Consider the following 18,266-nt stretch of genomic DNA (forward strand, 5'->3'; position numbering starts at 1 on the left):
TCGGACATCGTGCGGAGGTGTAGATCCTCTCTGGCTTCTATAAGTCATCTCAATGTCTCCCTTTGCTGAGTCCCTGGGTACAGCGGCATTGAAGGGAATGAACTCGCGGATGAGATGGCTAGGAAAGGTTCCGACTTAGACATAAGTGAGGTGGACAGCTCCGTCCGGCCGCCGCTGAGTTGTCTCCTAGGGAGAACCGACGAAAAGGAGAACAGGGTAACGGACTTGCTATGGACCAATAGGGTTGACTGCGAAGTCTCAAGGTCCTTGTGGCCATGCTTGGATAGGAAGGGCACCAGCTTCCTTCCCAAACTGAACAAATCTGCGGTGAGGGTACTTACGGATGTCATCACAGGTCATTGTGCTATCGCACCAATGTTCCGACCGTGGCGAATACCAACAAGCTCCCTCTGCAGAAGCTGTCAGGATGAGGAGGAAGAGGAATCGATCTACCACTTTCTCTGCTGATGCCCGGCGCTTTAAAGAAGAAGGTTCAGATTTCTGGGCTCACGCGTCTTCGACAGCCTGGCAGAGGTTGGGAAGGTGGACATCTCGCTCCTTCTTGGGTTCATCAGGGAAAGCTAGTGGTTCGTTGAGGACCGCTAGGAGGTAATGGGGCTAAACGAATTTGCCGCCACCCTGTACTTACTGAGGGCACTCCCAATGGATAAAAATGTCTCCGAGTGGAAGTGTGGGTATCGCCCACGCACGCCCTCTTAACCTAACCTAACCTACCATAAGTGCTACATATTGGAAAAGTCATAGCTTTGTAGTCGCTCGAACCACCGAACCAATTAACCCTCTAGATTACGAAACTGCTGGAGCCATTTCAACGCTTCGTTATCTATCCTGACGCGGAATCGCTGCCCGTAGAGGTACTTGTGAAAATGTTTAATTGTACTCTACCAATGCCAACAGCTCCCTCCTTGTAACGCAATAGTTCCGAGATAAGGTGATATTTCACTCAGCAGTCGATATAGAGAAATATGTGAAGGGCTAACTCGAAACCAGTAAAGCTAACCTGCGAAAGTCGAAAAGACTTAGAAACTGAGTATTAAAAATTAGAAATCAATTGTCTACATTTTACCACGCTGCTTTTTTTTTTTTTTTTTTTTTTAATGGACGTTGTGGCAGCGCGCTGCCCTCAAGTGGCCCAATGGAACCAGGCTAATCCTGTTCACGCGATCGATTTATATATATATATAATAATTTTTTTTTTTATTTTGCCGAGTCTTTGATGGGCAGCGGTTTGTCAAGCGTCACGATCTGAGACTGCTCAGCTACAGAAGAAATTTCATCAGCCAAGCGTAATACTTAAAGAGAACAGAAGCAAACGTATTATACATTAATTTAGAGAGGTAAGAATAATCTTGTTTATAGAAAAAAGGGAGTCCGAGCTATCAAATGTGTTTGAGTGAGAGTTATAATCTTGGCATAAACGCCGAAAAGGTTCAGTTTGTTCGAAATTCGTTCTACATTGTTTCAGCAGAAGAGGTTTGAAGTGTCTCGATGTCCGAGAGGGAACGCAAAAGTTCACTTCATTCAGAAGGAAATTGATCCATTTAAAAGTTTTGTCATAAATATTACACCAAGCATTTCCCTTCGACTAGCAAGAGTTGGAAGATTGATAAACTTTAATCGATTAGTATAAGGTGGAAGATTAGTTAAAGAGTCCCATTGGAAATTTCTTAAGGCAAATAGTAAAAATTGTTTTTGTATTGATTCGAGACTGTCTGCATGGACTTGATATCGAGCCGTATTCTAATATTGGCCTAACTAATGTTGTAAAAAGTGCTTTAGTTATGTAAGGGTCGTTAAATTCTTTTGACCACCGTTTAACAAATGCAAAAACACCTTTGCCTTTATTCACTGTAGCATTAATATGAAGATTAAAACTAAGTTTGGAATCCATCATGACTCCCAAGTCAATAAAATTATTTACAGTTTCTAGACTATAGTTGTTAATTGTATATGAAGCTGGTGGCGAAACTCTCCGAGAAAAACACATGAATTTACATTTTTTGAGATTGAGCGGAATATAATTTACATTGCACCAGGTAACCAAGTGATTTAAATCCATTTGAAGCAAGGAATGTTACTCAACCGAGGCACATGATTTGAAAAGTTTTACATCATCTGCGTACATCAAGATTTTTGAGTATTTAATTGTCCCAGATATATCGTTTATGAACAACAAGAACAGAATCGGCCCAAGATGGCTGCCCTGAGGAACACCAGAAGAAACATTGATGACCCCAGAAAGTGTATTTTTAAAGATTACTTTTTGCGTACGATAACCAAGATACGAAGAAATCCAACATATAAGACGGGGTTGAAAACCGAGTTGACTGAGCTTATGAATAAATAATGGGTGTGATACTTTGTCGAAAGCTTTACTGAAATCGGTGTAAATTACATCAGTGTGAAGGCCTTTTCTAAATCCATTAGAAACGTGGGTGGTAAATTCTAGTAAATTGGTGATAGGTGATTTGCCCTTACAGAACCCATGCTGCGAGCTTGCAATTATGGGGGAAATAGAGAATGTTAGGTTGTGGGTAACAATAGCCTCAAATAACTTTGGGATAGCGGATAACTTTGCTATGCCCCGGTAGTTTTCTATTGAAGACCTGCTTCCATTTTTATGAAGCGGAATAAGAAAAGATTGTTGTTGTTGGGAAAACGCCATAAATTAAAGATAAATTAAATAAATCTGTTAGCGGCTGATAGATGTTTGCAGCACATTTTTTAAGAAAGTGTGTCGGGATCCTGTCGGGGCCGTATGAATATGATACTTTTAAAGTTTTTAAATAAGATAATACATCTTCTGAAGATATAAATGGAGCTCTGAGTGAATAACATGAATCAATATGGTATGGGTATTCATTAGGTGAAACGTTGGTCTCAATAGAGTAATTTGATTTGAAAAATTCCGCAAAGAAGTCGGCGATCTCTTGATCATCGCTGGAAATATTATCTTGGAATTTCATGGATGATGGAAGCCCTTTCACCCTGCGTTTAGAGTTTACGAATCCATAAAATGCCTTCGGGTTGCAAGTTATATTTCTTTTCATTTTACAAAGATAAGCTTTGTAACACTTTTTGTTCAATTGAAAATACTTGCAGCGTAGAATCGAGTACTGTAAGTAATGGTTATGTAAACCCGTCTTTTTGAACAACTTGAAAGATCGAGAATTTTTATTCTTTAAAATTTTCAGCTCTTTAGTGAACCATACTTGTCTTGTATCGGAATGTACACAAATCCGCTTAGGTACGTATTTTTCAAAAAGACAGTAAATGGTATTGTAAAAGTGAGAAACGCTTTGCTCCACATCAGCATTAAATATTGGCCACACTATTCGAGATTGATCACGATTTAATTTTTTGTCGAAATAAACGTTTTGAAATTAACTAAAATCGCTCTAACATGGAATTACTCAATTGTACTTAACGTAATAAATAAAACTCTTTAGGTGGTGGGTGGCTTCGCATGGCGCACAAAATATGTCTATTACCGTTAGTGAGAAGTTAATGCAGCAGTCTGCCGACAGCGTTAGTAAAGTACGTGCTATCTTACGCTATTTAAATGGCGTCGTTGGTGAAAAAAAAGAAGAAGACAATATAAATGTGCCTGAAAAAGAGAAACTTTGTTTAAATAGCTATCTTTTAAATGCTTTAATCACATATGATAATGAGGTAAACAAAAATTATTATGCAAAATATACTATGTTGTATTATTTACTTATTTAACTTTAGATCACGCAACTCTACAATGCATGCGAATATAATCGTGTGGTAACTACCGTGCAAAACTTCGTGACAAATCAAATCTCAGCTATTTATGTACACACTATAAAGGATAGGCTGTATTGCGGCGATGATGCAGACTTGAAAAATATACGTCTTACATTATTGAATTGTTATAAAATACTCTGCAAAACACTGTGGCCTCTCACACCTTTCTTGGTGGAGGAAAGTTGGGGGTTTTATGGTAAGTATCAATTATAAATTACAAAAGTTTTCTTAGACTATATCGTAGGGGCGCAGAATGATTTCTACTGAGGATAAAATACGTAAATACCTTATTACTTACTTTACTGGCGCTTAACCGTTTAAAGGATTAAGGGCCAATTACTGACTTAGGCCCGGTTTTTCAGTACAAGTTCAACGCAGTTTGTCAGTTAAGCTATGCTTAAACTTATTCTGCAGTTTTCAGTCTATTTTAACTAAAGTTTAAGCTGAGCTTAAGCGGCCAATCTGACAGGGTTAAACTCTAGTTAACTTATCAGTTATTTGCGTTCGTTGGCAATGACGTCGAATATACCTAACACGCATTTGGGCTTAAGTACCACTACATCTCATGTTGATAACAAGGCAAAAGTTCTTTCGAAACAGGACTCAACTTGAGAATCATAATGTTCTGAGCATAAAAGGAAATTTTTTATAAAGCAAAAAATGATATTACTTACATAAGTTAAAAAAATATAGTTCCCAACTTGTATTTATGTATGGTTCTCTGACTGGACTCAAATGTAAGATTACAATGCTACAGTACTTTCACGAAAACAAAATATGTATAACTTACTATTAATTAAAATCGCTTCTTTAGTGCTTTCAACCATTGTGAATCAAACTAAGTGTGATATCTTCTGCATAGACGTCAAAATTCCAAAGTGATTGGATCACCAGATTTGTAACTCACTATCGCTGTCTCATTCTGTATCTTTTTCTATCACCCACTGAAGATAGCTGGCCCTATGCGCCGCCATATTGAACACTGTCAAAACGCTAAAAAGTAGCCATATTGAACATCCTGTCAGGTAGTTGACAGATAAGATATCACACTTGGTTTCATTCACAATGCTTTCAACCAGGTGTTTACTTCTCACAACAAACAGCTGTTGGCTGTGGTGGTACCACCTCGGGGAAGATTTTTTTCAACCCACCTCAACTCGATATGTAAAGTAGGATATACACTCGAGACATGTATTGGACATGCATTTGAAAGCTGTGCATTTCACAAGATCTCTCAAAGGTCGGAAAATAATTTGAGAATGACGTTGGAGGTCAACTCTAGAACTATACATTTTACAAAATTTCTCAAAGGTTGGATAGTGATTGGAGAATGAAGTTGAATAATAACTTGATAACTATCTGGTTTAAGAATAATTACAGCATAATGTTGGATATCAGCTCTGGAACTAGATATATATTTATGCAAGGCTGGAGAAATTTTTTTCCTATGTTCGTTGGGTAAACAAAATCTAACTGTTGCCGTATCTACAAATTATCTAGATAACAAAAAAAAAAAAAACAGTGTTGCCGTATAAAAAGCCTACCCCCGAACGCGGCCTTAAACTGTGGCTGAAAAATTTTTCAATAGTTTAAATGGAGTTTAAATTTGACTATAGTTTAAACAAACTTAGTTTAAGCTTAGCTTAACCAACTATTGAAAAACCGGGCCTTATAACCATAAAGCCATAACCAGATAAAACCGCTGATCGAACATACCTTATGGAAATCAATGTAATCGATTAATGGTGTCATACCATAACGCTAGCGCCATAAACATACCATAGCCAACCAATTTGTTTTTGGTTTCTCGCCATATCCATAACCTAAAAATATTTGAGTTGGTGAATTTAATAACTTTTTGTAGATTTTATTCATTGTTTTGGATACGTTATAACCAAGAGACTTATTTTTTGTGGAGTATGTTTGTAATTTTTTGCGTTTTCTTCATCTTTATGAAATTTTCACGATTTTTAGGTTAAGGCACCATTAATCAATCGATCACATTGGAGATGGTTGTGGATATGGGTATGGTTACGACTATGGCGTTAGGGTTAAGGAAGTTTAATTAGCCCTTAAAGAAGTTTAATTAGCCCTTTATAGCCGTCCAACAAAGCGCGCCAGTCGCTTCTTCACTGGATCAACTGGCGCCAATTGGTTAGGCATTTAAATGATTTTCCTCCTGCTTCTTGCAGCGGAGTAGGGGTCGCTCACTGCCTACGCTTCCATAAAAATACTTTGTTAGCCGGAGCATCATATATCATTCGCATAACATTGCCTAGCCAGCGTGGCCGCTGCGTTTTAAATCAATTGACTATATTGATGTTTGCGTAAAGCGCAATATTAAATCTTCTTCGATATACGTCGCCGCTAACGCGTAGAGCTCCGTAAATCTTTCGAAGAACTGTTGAGAGGACACAGTATGTAGCACGATAAGGCTGTCACCCACTCTTAAGAGCTTTTAATAGCTTTATTGGTTCGTGGTTGTGCCAAAGATACCAAAGATCCGAGTACATGTAGCGCACGGGCGGCATTTATCCTGGAATCAATTGCTAAGGATTTAGCATGGCCAGCCTACACTCTTTGCGAGCTATTTGGTGCGGACAATGAACCTGCTTATATCTTTTACAGATAATTTAGCTACTTCCTTAAGCTCTGGCAGTATATAACTGTCCATCGTTTCAAACCTAGTGTGAGCCGGTTTTTTTGTGTTGTGTAATTTCAGACCCCCAGCGGGTCGGGGGGTTAGAATATACCCGCGGTAGGTATGTTTGTCGTAAGAGGCGACTGAAATACCAGATTTAAGGGATTGTGTAGCGCAACCTTTTCAGGTTGCCTGTGCAATATATAGCTTCTCCTAACCCAATTGTCAACCTCACCTATCCGTGGCGAATCCTGTTTCATTAACAGCCGAGGCTCTGGCGACACCAAGCTCCTCATGAAACTTGGTGGTGGGGAGGGAGGGATGGCCTGAAGGTTTAATGTGCCCATACAAACAGTTCCCGAGATGGTCGGGCTAGTACCTTAATAGTGCTGTGTTACCGGAGCGTACCGGATCTGTATCCGGCAAAGGACCATCACATCGATAACACTCCCCAAAGCCTTCGGGGAGAAATCTTATCGCTACAACAACAACAGCCGGTTTTTTTGCTACCCTTCTCCCCGCAGTTCCTGCGAATGCTGTCAAAAGGGATCCCCATTCTCTGAGCGTGCAGGCCAGTGGCCAGTGATTGTAGCAGTGATAAATATTTCTTACCCTGACCTATTTAGTAGGTCCTCTGTCCTCTTACTATCATTATTCGACCAGGGGCGATATCGTGTCATACGATCCGTTATCGAATGCCATTTCTTAAATCACAATAGCTCCGATACGATAAATCGGATTAATGAAATATGTGAACTGGCGACAAAGCATACTCACTAGAACCATAATATAGCTTGAGTGAAAATTGTTTTCGATACGTGATCATAAGTGATGATACCGCCCCAGGTTTGCTGGTTATCTTGCAGGTGTGCGAGGAGTGTCAGTTGGAGACTGCTCTGAATCTGCTTTGTATGTTTCTTTTGATTGATGTAAGTCGACCACCCCCACAGCCTTCAGTGCCCTGCCCTTGAAAGTTCACCTGACTTGTTGTTGTTGTTGTTGTAGCAGTCCTTCGCTCCACCCAATAGGTACGACCGATCACAAATTGTAGTTACTACTACTTCCTCTGCTTATACCTCTTCTTCTGCTTCTGCTTGTCAAAAAACAATGCTGCCGTCCCCTCATTTTGCTACTCCCGCTACTGGTACTCAGACTGCGGCGCCAGTGTTTCCAACGCATACGAGTGCAACTAATTTAGATGAACCATCTGCAGCTGCTGATAGCCAAAGTGATTGGAACACTGTGCGTAGAAAAAGAGGTCTAATAAAAGCAAAAATAAATCTTCTGGTTTTAGTACAGCAAAATCTATCCAAAGCGATATAAATTCAAATCTGTTGCACAACTCAGGTAACAATGCTGATTCCAGGGTAAATGTCAACGCTAGCCCACCAAAAAATGTTAACGCTCGGAAATTAACTAAACCCTTGGTTATTGGGTCGAGCTACAGCAATGAGTTACGCGCTATTGTCAGCAGAAAATGGCTCCATATATCTCCCTTTTCGACTTCAGCAACAGCTGACCAGGTAAAAAAAGATATATTGCTAAACATACTGGTATGGAAGAAAACTCCATTATTTGCATTAGTCTTAGCAAGAAAGGTGTTGATCCGAGCTCTTTGAGACACCTTAATTTCAAGCTAGGCGTTAATGCCAACTCATATTCGATGCTGTTGCGGCCTGAACTATGGCCTGTAAATATTGTTGTGCGCCCGTTTAAATTCAAGCCAAAAAACGACGAAGTCCAACCGATGTCCGACGGCAATCGGTTGGGTTAGATGGAGGAAATAATCACCTAAGATTATATATGCAGAATATGGCTGGTGTTAGAACAAAATCCCATGGTGCAGCTATTTAGCTCCCATGAGGAATATGATGTTTTTGTCTTCATTGAGACGTGGCTAAATGAAAACTTTTTCAGCGAGGAATATTTTGATCATATTTCATACAATGTTTTTCGCAAAGATAGAAATTCAAACCTTACTGGTTGTGCACGAGGTGGTGGAGTTCTCATTGCGGTACATTCCAAACATCATGCTTCTGAAATCATACTGGAAAATAATATTGCGCTACTTGACCAGCTATGTGTATGCATTCGAGGCTCATCAGACCCTGTTTTTGTTTGTGCTTCATATATACCACCCAATAGTAGCCACGACTTATATACTGCAGATGTCGATAACATTACGTCACTGGCATTGAACAAAGTTGGTGGTGATCATCTCTGCGTGCTAGGTGATTTTAATCTGTGTAATGTTAAATGGTCACAGACTCTATTAAACTCGGCTTTAATAGCATGTGAGGTCATTGGCTCCAGCGAAATATATTTAATACTTAGCTAGTTTTTTAAGTATTGATATTAAACAAATTAATCGTTTTTTTTCAAATAATTTCACTTTCAATTTTCACTTTTTGAATGTATTTCTCCTATTAAAGATTCCGATTTGCATCATGTTCCATTAGTTCTTGATCTGGAATTTTATAAATTTGCCGAAGCCAGTACTATCAGCTCTTAATTTTTCTTTTAATTTTAAGAGATGCGATTTTTCGAATTTGAAAAATCTTTTGCTGGAAATAAATTGGGATAATTTGTTTTACAGTCTTGATACCACTAATAGGTTTGAGATATTTAAATCTACTGTTCTGCAAATTTGTAGAAATGTTATACCCTTGGCTTCCAAAAAGAAATACAAGGTGCCCTGGCATAATAGAGCCTTGATGAAACTTCGGAATTTGAAAAATAAATTTAAAAGAACTCAAAATCCAAGTTTTTTCCACTTGTATAAAGAGTATGATAAGAAATTCGCGTGTCTGGATAAATTTTTACACAGTAATTATATTTTAAATTTTGAAGAAAATCTTAAATCGAACCCGAAATCATTTTGGAACTTTGTCAACTCGAAGAAATCAGTTTCGAATATTCCTTCCTCTCTTTTTCTTGCTGAAAAAGCTGTCGATCCTCCGGAGGACGCTGCAAATCTTTTTGCTGAATACTTTATGAACAATTTAACTTCTGATTCTGACAATCATGATAATATTACTTTTAATATTCAGGCTTCTATTGACTTCGGTAATCTAGTACTGTCTAAGGAAGGTGTTCTTAATGGTATTATTCGGCTTAAGACGTCGACGAGTACCGATGTCGATGGTGTGTCTGCAATTTTGTTTAAACAATGTGATTCCCTAGTGTATCCACTGTTGTTAATTTTTAATAATTCGTTATCTACAGGTACTTTTATTGATGCGTGGAAATTAGCGTTCATTACACCTATTTTCGAGAGCGGCAATAAAAATGATATTACTAATTATAGGCCCATTTCAAAACTTTCCACCATGGCAAAGCTCTTTGAATGTATCATCCAAGATAAATTACGTTTCTGTGTTAAGAATTTTGTGTGTCCAGAATAGCATGGATTTTTTCCAGGACGCTCAACTTTGTTTAATTTGACTATTTTCTCTGATGACTGCCTCGCAGCTTTTCAGGCAGGATATCAGGTTGACGCTGTGTATACTGACTTTTCCAAGGCATTCGATCGGGTCTCCCATGTTATTTTGATTAAAAAGTTAGCCTGTTTGGGCTTTCACTCAGTATTTTTGAGTTCGATTGAATCCTACTTATTTAATCGTCGTTGCATGGTTGTAGTTGATGGTGTTAGGTCTCATTCATTCGTTGCTTGCTCCGGTGTTCCACAAGGTAATGATATTTGCTCTTGCTTCTCTAAAGTAAGTTTGTTGTTGTATGCAGATGACCTTAAGATATACTTGCCTATTCATAGCCTTCATGCTGGATATACTTGCCTATACACAGCCTTCATGCTGTGGTATTGTTGCAAGAAGCTTTGGATAAACTAAGTAACTGGTGTAATAATAATCGGTTATCACTAAACCTAACCTAACAAAGTGCTTTCAAATAACTTTTTCGAAGCGTGTCAATATGATTGATACCGTGTATCAAATATCAAACTCGCCCCTGTTGCGGGTTAGTGAAATTAAGGACTTGGGAGTAATATTTGACTCGAAGTTTTCGTTTTCAAGTCATATTAATGTGCATTTGGCTTTTCTTAGGCGTCATAGCTCGGATTTCAGTGATCCGTATACGCTAAAGCTTTTATATTACGCGTTTGTGCGATCCAAACTTGATTACGCTTGTTTCATTTGGTCTCCGTATTATTCCTGCCATGTTGCAAGAATTGAACGAATCCAAAAAGTATTCGTACACTTTGCATTACGCAGTCTGCGCTTCTCGGATCCTATCCCGACTTATAAAGCTCGTTGCTTATTGATTAACTTAATCGTTCGTTTTCGATTTGTTACGTGGGGTTGTTGATTGCTCTGTGCTCCTTGAGAGGATTTTCATTAATATTCCGGCTAGAGCTCTTCGTGCTTCTGAGTTTTTTCACTTTAGTGTTCTTAGGACTCTTTATGCGCGGAATGCTCCAGTTACTAGAGCCTTAATTAAGTTCAATAGAATTTATAAATTTTGTGAGATAGATTTTTCTTGTTCGAAAGTTGGCTTTCTGAGTATTTTAAATACTTTTTATAAGTAAGGTAATTTGTATTAACATTGTTAACTACTTTACACTTTTATAATTAGCCTATAAGATTCTTTTTTAATTGGCTTAAATAAATAAATAAATAAATTGTCATCAATATCCTCTAACGGGAGTCCAAGGAAACTTGCAGTTTCAACAGGGGCGGACCATAATGAGAAGGGTGTTAGTGGCGTCGGTTCCACATTACAATTAAAGAGATGGTTGGTGTCATGTGGGGATACATTGCAAACGAGGCATACATTTTGTATGTTGGGGTCGATTCTGGATAGGTAAGAGTTTAACCTGTTACAGTATCCAGATCGAAGTTGAGCTAAAGTGACTCGTGTTTCCCTGGGGAGTATGCGTTCCTCTTCCGCTAGTTTTGGGCACTGTTCTTTGAGTACTGGATTCACCGGGAAATTCCTGGCATAAAGGTCCGACGCCTGTTTGTGGAGTTCGCTGAGGACCTGCTTGTGTTTTTTTTTCTTGCTTCATACGGCTGAGTTCTCAGGTGCCGTATTTCCACATAATGCGGTCGGTTCTATGCACCGGAGCGACTCGGGATTTTTCCCGACCAAGGACTGCCATTGCAGTATAACCCCATTTAATTCATCTGACTTCTCTTTGCCCTCCATGTTCCTGTGACCACGTACACATATAAGGGTTATGTTTGCGAAGTTAGCCGTGGCTTGAAGCTTTATCAGGCCTCTATACAATCGATAGCCATTGTATAACGCTTAACAAAATACGACCACGTAAAATTTCCCTGAATATACGCTACTCAAAGCATTTTCATTCAAATTCACATTCGAAAAATTTACCCATTGATATAATAAGTTTTACTTTGGACTAAGGGCTTTTATTCCAAGTTGGAATCAGGTCAGACAGAAAATGTTGCTTCAAATAAATGATTTATTTGTATTTTTTATAACAGATGCTAAAAGCGCATTTCATCAACAAAAAATTGCTTCAAATCCCGTATGGAAGGATACTGTTGCTGAGAGAGCAATAAACGTTGCACTCGAAGTTAAAAGATTAATCAATCAGCAAGCTGGAAACACGTATACATTTAATCTCGCTGTGGAAATTTTGTATAATGAAAGTAGTGAGAAGATGCAATTACTACGTACATTGCAGAAAGGAGAACCAAACATAATCGTGTCTGATTCCGAACTTTGTGAATTACTGCAAGTACAAAGTGTTACGTTGAGACCCTCAAATAGCAGTGATATGATTAATGTTAAGGTAGAAAAATTAAACTTAAAACTATGTGCACGTTGTAGACGTTTTGCAGTTGATAGTGTCGATTGCGTTTGTACACGCTGTGTGCATATATTATCTAATAAATAGAAACTGTATGATGAGTTTTAAATTTTTTAATTTTATTTAAAAACTTTGTAAGCATTTCAATACCGAATCACGCAATTTAAGCCGTAAAGATTGTTTGCCACCACATATTATATGTGTCTCATTTTCATCAAATTTTATTGTAGTATCCTCATTTATTAAATGTAACGTAACTACATTGCCAGTGCGCTCCATTTTTATATTTGTAATACCATCTTGTATTAGCCGTTTTTTAAGCATGTCTACATCTAATGTACCATATTCGTATTTCATATTCTTGAGAACAGTTTCACGACTAGGAGGTGGCATTTTACTACCACTTGACTTATCATCGGATATTTCCGTACATGGTTGTATATTGTGTACCTTGTCCTTAACTTCAAGGATACCAGTGATTGTAGAAACGGCAACACCGTTACCAACATCCCGAGGTATTATTTTTTGCGCCATGTCGGATGTTATAAAAACTCGGTCTAGTTTACGCTTCAATGGTAAACGTATAATTTCACCACATTTAAATGTGATAATTTTTTTGTCCTAAAAATTTTGAGTTGTTTGTTATTCAGTTTGTTTAAAAGTTATGCCCTTGGTATATACTCACTGGTTGCTCAATAAAAAGATTTGGCGCATTTGGATGTGGCTTGGTGTAGGCATCTGGTATTACCAAAACATTTGGCTTCAGTTCCTTTATTAGTTTGTTTGCTTGCTGATAATTAAGAGATGTGTCAATGGGACAGTAAAATGCTTTCATAGCAAGCGGTTGAAATGGCGCCAAAACTTGAAGGTATGGAAAATCTGGTTCTGAAATTAAATTAATTTTTATTTAATTAATTGAAGCCTTATTGCATGCGAATATAAAGTTACCTGTAAATATTATGGAGTTATTTACATTATTACCCCACATTTCTATGAAGTGTACTGCATCACCAAACCGCAAGCTCGGATGTCCACAAAATACTACGCAGGGCTAAACAAATTTAAGATTTATGAGCCGTAAACTCTGTATGGCAATTTCAAATTAAATGCTTTTCTATAGTTTATGAATTAAAAAAGTATATAAGTATAAAACAAAATTATACTTGGCGCGATTTACCTCCGAGAAGATTTAGGCCGACATTTTCTTCCAATGTGCCACGTGCTCCTATTTAAGTTATACTAGAAGTCGGCGGGACGGGACCTATATGTGTTATGCCGACCCGAAGGCGAGATGAATTTACACTGAGAAGCTTTTCACGGCAGAAATACACTCGGAGGTCTTGACAAATCACTAATTTTTCTAGTTGAAAAACTTCTACTTTGCCCGGACTTAGACCTTTGGTGTGGTAGTAGGAGCACGCTACCACCACACCACAGCGTCCGACATGTATATGTATATTAAAGGACCAAACACTGATTAGCTGATATAATTACCTGACGAAAGTCCTTACTGAAGCCCTCCGAAAAAACATGTTTGTAATGTTTCAACTTCGAATTACGCAGATAAAAGGCGTGTGGAAAGGGATCATCTGGCAGGTATACTTTGTTTTGTTTGGCCGAACTTAACCATTCAGCTAAGATATTAGAATATGCTAACGAGCTGTCAGCAACAGGGGAAATAAAGAACATTGGTACATTATTCAATCCAGCATTTTCTAAATTTTGCGTAAGACATTCGAAGAGATCGTAAACAACACCAGAGGGATAGCAGGGTATCAATGCAGAGCCATTATTACGTATTGTAAGAGCTACATCATAAGAAAATAGAGTAAAAACAGAACAATCAAAAGGGAATACTGACTTAACTTACCTACATTCATACATAATTCGCCCAATTTCGTATCTGGATTTACAGTTGGTGCCTGCGTTAGACCTGTCATTATTAGTACATCTGCATGCTTGAGAGCGGATTGGTTGATTGGACGTGGATGTGTAGTTAATGTTGAGGAGCCACTAACATAACATATCTTTTCATGTGCCGTGCTAAGCACCCAATTACTTGAACCTAGACAATATCCCGAGCTAACTGGTGTTGCTATGAATGCTCCGAGTATGTCCTTAAAATTATTACGAATAAGCATTTTGGGTAAAAGTCTAGAACAGGGGTGGACTGCTAATATTCGCCCAACAATATCGGGGAGATGTTAAACGACCCGTATTGACCTCGATACCAATAATCTGAAGGCGGAAAATTTGTATATCTGTGCAGAGATATTTGCAGTTAAAGTTGGCAATTTTCATGTGGTTGTTGTAATTTTGTTGTACACAGGAAAACATTTTGTGTACGGATTCAATTTCGATTCCACTTAATTGGTGGACCGGGCAGGGTAGTTCTTTTATAACCTAGGCCAAAAGCCGCCAACGCAGAAAGCTGTTCTGCGCAAAAATATGGAATCCATCCCCGGTTTCGGAGGCGCCCTTGGTCATCTTTCGGTTTTTCGTTAACATCTTTTGAACGAGCTACAATGTTTATTTTCCCCTTCGGATTATTAATACTGATGTTGTTGTTGTTGGAGCAGTGCTTCGTCCCACCTAACAGCTGCGACCGATCACAAATTGTCATCGATATCCTCTAACGGGAGTCCAAGGAAACTTGCTGTTTCAACAGGGGTGGACCATAATGAAAGGGGTGTTAGAAGCGTTGGTTCCACATTTCAATTAAAGAGATGGTTGGTGTCATATGGGGACACATTACAAGCGGGGCATACATTTTGTATGTCGGGGTAGATTCTGGATAGGAAAGAGTTTAGCCTGTTACAGTCAGAACGAAGTTGAGCAAGAGTAAAACGCGTTTCCCTGGGGAGTATGCGTTCCTCTTCCGCAAGTTTTGGGTACTTTTCTTTGAGTACTGGATTCACCGGGCGAAATAAAATAGGCAGGTGGTCAGATGCTAATGTTACCATCGGCTGCCAGTTGACGCAGTTTACGTGTTTTGCGATCACGATTGAAATATCCGGCGAACTGTGACAGTTTCCTACCATACGTGTGGGGGCGTCTCCGTTTATTGTGCAGAACTTCGTTTCTTCTATTTGGTCCGCCAACATCCGCCCGCAAGTTTGAATGCCATAGATCGTGATGGGCATTGAAATCGCCTCAGATAATGCGATTATTACCAGTGAGTAAGGCGCTAATATTAGGGCGGTATCCACTGGGGCAACAGGTGGCAGGAGGGATGTAGATGTTGATGATTTCGAGGTTTGCATCGCCTGACCGGACAGATAGGCCTTGACGTTCTAAGACATTGTCCCTGCGGTCGATGCCAGGATCAAATATATGATATTGCACAGATTGGTGTATGATAAATGCGAGGCCGCCTCCATTTCCGCTCATGCGATCTTTTCTGTGGACATTATACCCAGAACAGGTTTGCAGTGCACATCTAGCTGTGAGTTTAGTCTCTTGAATCGCAGCAATGCGGATGTTGTGCCGCTTCAGGAAATCGACTATCTCCGTGATCTTCCCAGTTAGTCCATTACAGTTTAACTGCAGAATTCTGAAGTGCATAGGGGGAGACGTCGTCACTCTGGGAATAAGTGACGGGTGACTACACCTGGGTTGAGGAAGGTTAGGACGCAACTGCTGTTGTGGCCCTGGGACTGGACGTCCTTGGGCGAGCATTGTGGTACCCGGTTGATTTGGGTTCTTGACCTGGCAACATGGCGCAATGAAATCCGTCGAGGGGTTGCCGTCGCGGAGACCAGAACATCTAGGAAAGTGGCACCGCCCAAGGCAGGAGCTGCACTACGGGACGCCATTGGGCGTGAACAGCAAGGAGCCACAAAAGGTTTTTAAAAGTTACGTGGACGCCGGGTTTTGGGAGCAAGCTCAGAACAGCCTGCCCGATGCAACCATTCCTTACACGAGACACACTAAGCAGAGTATGACCGTCCTAAAAAGATTCTTTTCCGGCAGATGCAGCAAAACCATTTCTCAGGACCGGGGTTAGGAGACGGACCCGGATTGGATTCGATACCTTCCCGGAGCAAGAGAATATGGAGCAGTCCCGCTGCAAGGAGCTGCTGGGAGGATGCCAATTTGTGGGAGGGACGCAACAAATTAAATGGGGTTACACTGAAATGACAGTCCTTGGTCGGAGAAAATCCCGAGTCGCTCCGGTACATAGAACCGACTGCCTTGGGAAGCGTAATACTGATGTCAAGACGGGTATCTTGACACCACTCCCGATATTTTTGGTCGCGTATTAGCAGTCGACCACTGTTCTAGATTTTTACCGCATATTGTATGTATCATTAAATATATACATATCTGCATATGTATGTGTCGTTTTACCAATTTCTCATCATATCCCATAATTGTAACACGAGCCAAACTGTTATGTACATCTTTTAAGGTAAATATTGTCTTCCATTTCTTGGGTCGGAATGCCTCACTTAGCGGGCTAGGTAATATATGTAAAACATCTTTCCACAAATGTGCCGTGCTTGCTTTAGGTGCCACTTCAATATACTCTACAAGTTCTTCAAGAAAGAAACGCCCAATTTGTAATGTTGGTTCTGTGGCGTATACTTTGCCTTTGAAACCAGTGTGTTCCGTTATGTATGGCAGCGCTAACATATTTAAATAATTTGATATTAATATCACATCAATTTCACTAAAATCCACCATCTTATCCATGGGTAGTGTGAATTCTGGTGCCGAATCAACAAAAACTCGACTACAGCACTCTTTTAATTCCCCATCCATTTGTGGATCATGTTCCCGATTTGGTATCCAATTGGGAAGATTCGAGAGCTTGACACTTTGTACAAAAGGAAGCGGCAAAAAATGTAAGACTGTCTGTTCGGTAAGCCCACAATCGAGCATAATTCGTAATCCTTTAAATGTTATGACATAGCAATGCTTTGCCAAATCGTTGCTTAGACAATACTAAATAATATAAAAATATAAATATATGTGAAGCTAATTGTTAGAGCTATACTTACAAGGCGCATTTCGTTTGAGTTCAAGTGGGCCAAAATATTGATGTTGAGGAAGACTCTGCCAGCATCCAGGAAAACAGTGCAAATTTGTCAACTAATCAAAGATAAGAGAGATGGAGAAAATTCGATACATCGATAGAGTTAAAATTTTTAAAGGCCCGAACACATAATATTGACTTTACCCATCTGTCATCGCATAATGCTTCACCAAAAAGCATATGATGGGTCTATAAGGGTCGTTTAAACACGTATAGCATTGTGAATGATGACTAAGTGTGATATCTTCTGCATAAACGTCAAAATTCCAAAGTGATTGGATCACCTGATTTGTAAATGACTATCGCTGTCTCATTCTGTATCTCTTTCTATCACCCGCTGAAGATAGGCGCCGCCATATTGAACAGGCCGTCAAAACGCTGAAAAGTAGCCATGTTGAACAGCCTGTCAGGCAGTTGACAGATAAGATAACACACTTAGTCATCATTCACAATGACGTATAGCCCCAAGTACTGGACGCAGATTAACACATATAGTCAAGTCGTGCTATTTTGCTACTCATAATACCAAATTATATGAAAAAAGGGTACACTTTAAAACTCACACTTAAGCATATATGACACTACTCAATTTTTGCTTGGACTACAAGCTAAAAAACTGACGAAACTTTATCGGAACTTCAAATCACAAAAACAATTTCTATCATGAAAAAGCGACCCCTATTCCCCCAAAATTAGTGTGTTTGACATGTTTTTGTTTATGATTTACATTTTATTTTTACGTTAACACTTTTAACATTAAAAATAATGCAAATAACACGCGAAAATTATTTTGGTCTTTAATGGTTCACTTTTTTCACAAGAAAGTTGATTTTAATTGTGTGCTTATGCACCAAATTTTTAAACTAAAAACAAAATAATTGATTTAATACGAAGTATGCAATGTGTAAAAGATTAAAATATGCAAAAAGAAGGCAATTGGGAAAGACTTCACAACAGGCATGACGTAGCTGAATGCGTTTACAACCATTTCAACTATCGTAGGG

At 39.1% G+C, this 18,266-nt stretch overlaps 2 protein-coding genes across 3 annotated transcripts in view; one reads left to right on the top strand and one right to left on the bottom strand.

Annotated features, from left to right (window-relative positions):
• IleRS-m (Isoleucyl-tRNA synthetase, mitochondrial) overlaps positions 1-12,333 on the top strand; it is a 93,724-nt gene extending 81,391 nt beyond the window's left edge. For both annotated transcript variants that reach the window (XM_067788362.1, XM_067788361.1), the window contains 3 exons: positions 3,471-3,693; positions 3,754-3,988; positions 11,896-12,333. In XM_067788362.1, coding sequence (XP_067644463.1) covers positions 3,471-3,693; positions 3,754-3,988; positions 11,896-12,311 — 874 coding nt within the window. In that variant the 3' untranslated portion in view covers positions 12,312-12,333. The remainder of the gene's footprint in view (positions 1-3,470; positions 3,694-3,753; positions 3,989-11,895) is intronic.
• IntS9 (integrator complex subunit 9) lies at positions 12,323-17,348 on the bottom strand. Its single transcript, XM_067788368.1, has 7 exons — positions 17,228-17,348; positions 16,575-17,171; positions 14,095-14,341; positions 13,719-14,032; positions 13,173-13,275; positions 12,910-13,109; positions 12,323-12,845 (listed from the first exon to the last, which is right to left on the bottom strand). The coding sequence occupies exons 1-7, from the start codon at positions 17,234-17,236 to the stop codon at positions 12,348-12,350; spliced, it is 1,968 nt and encodes a 655-aa protein (XP_067644469.1). The 5' UTR covers positions 17,237-17,348; the 3' UTR covers positions 12,323-12,347.
• Positions 17,349-18,266: the final 918 nt, after the last annotated feature.

Source organism: Eurosta solidaginis, chromosome 5 (assembly GCF_040869045.1).
Source record: "Eurosta solidaginis isolate ZX-2024a chromosome 5, ASM4086904v1, whole genome shotgun sequence".
Lineage (NCBI taxonomy): Eukaryota > Metazoa > Arthropoda > Insecta > Diptera > Tephritidae > Eurosta > Eurosta solidaginis.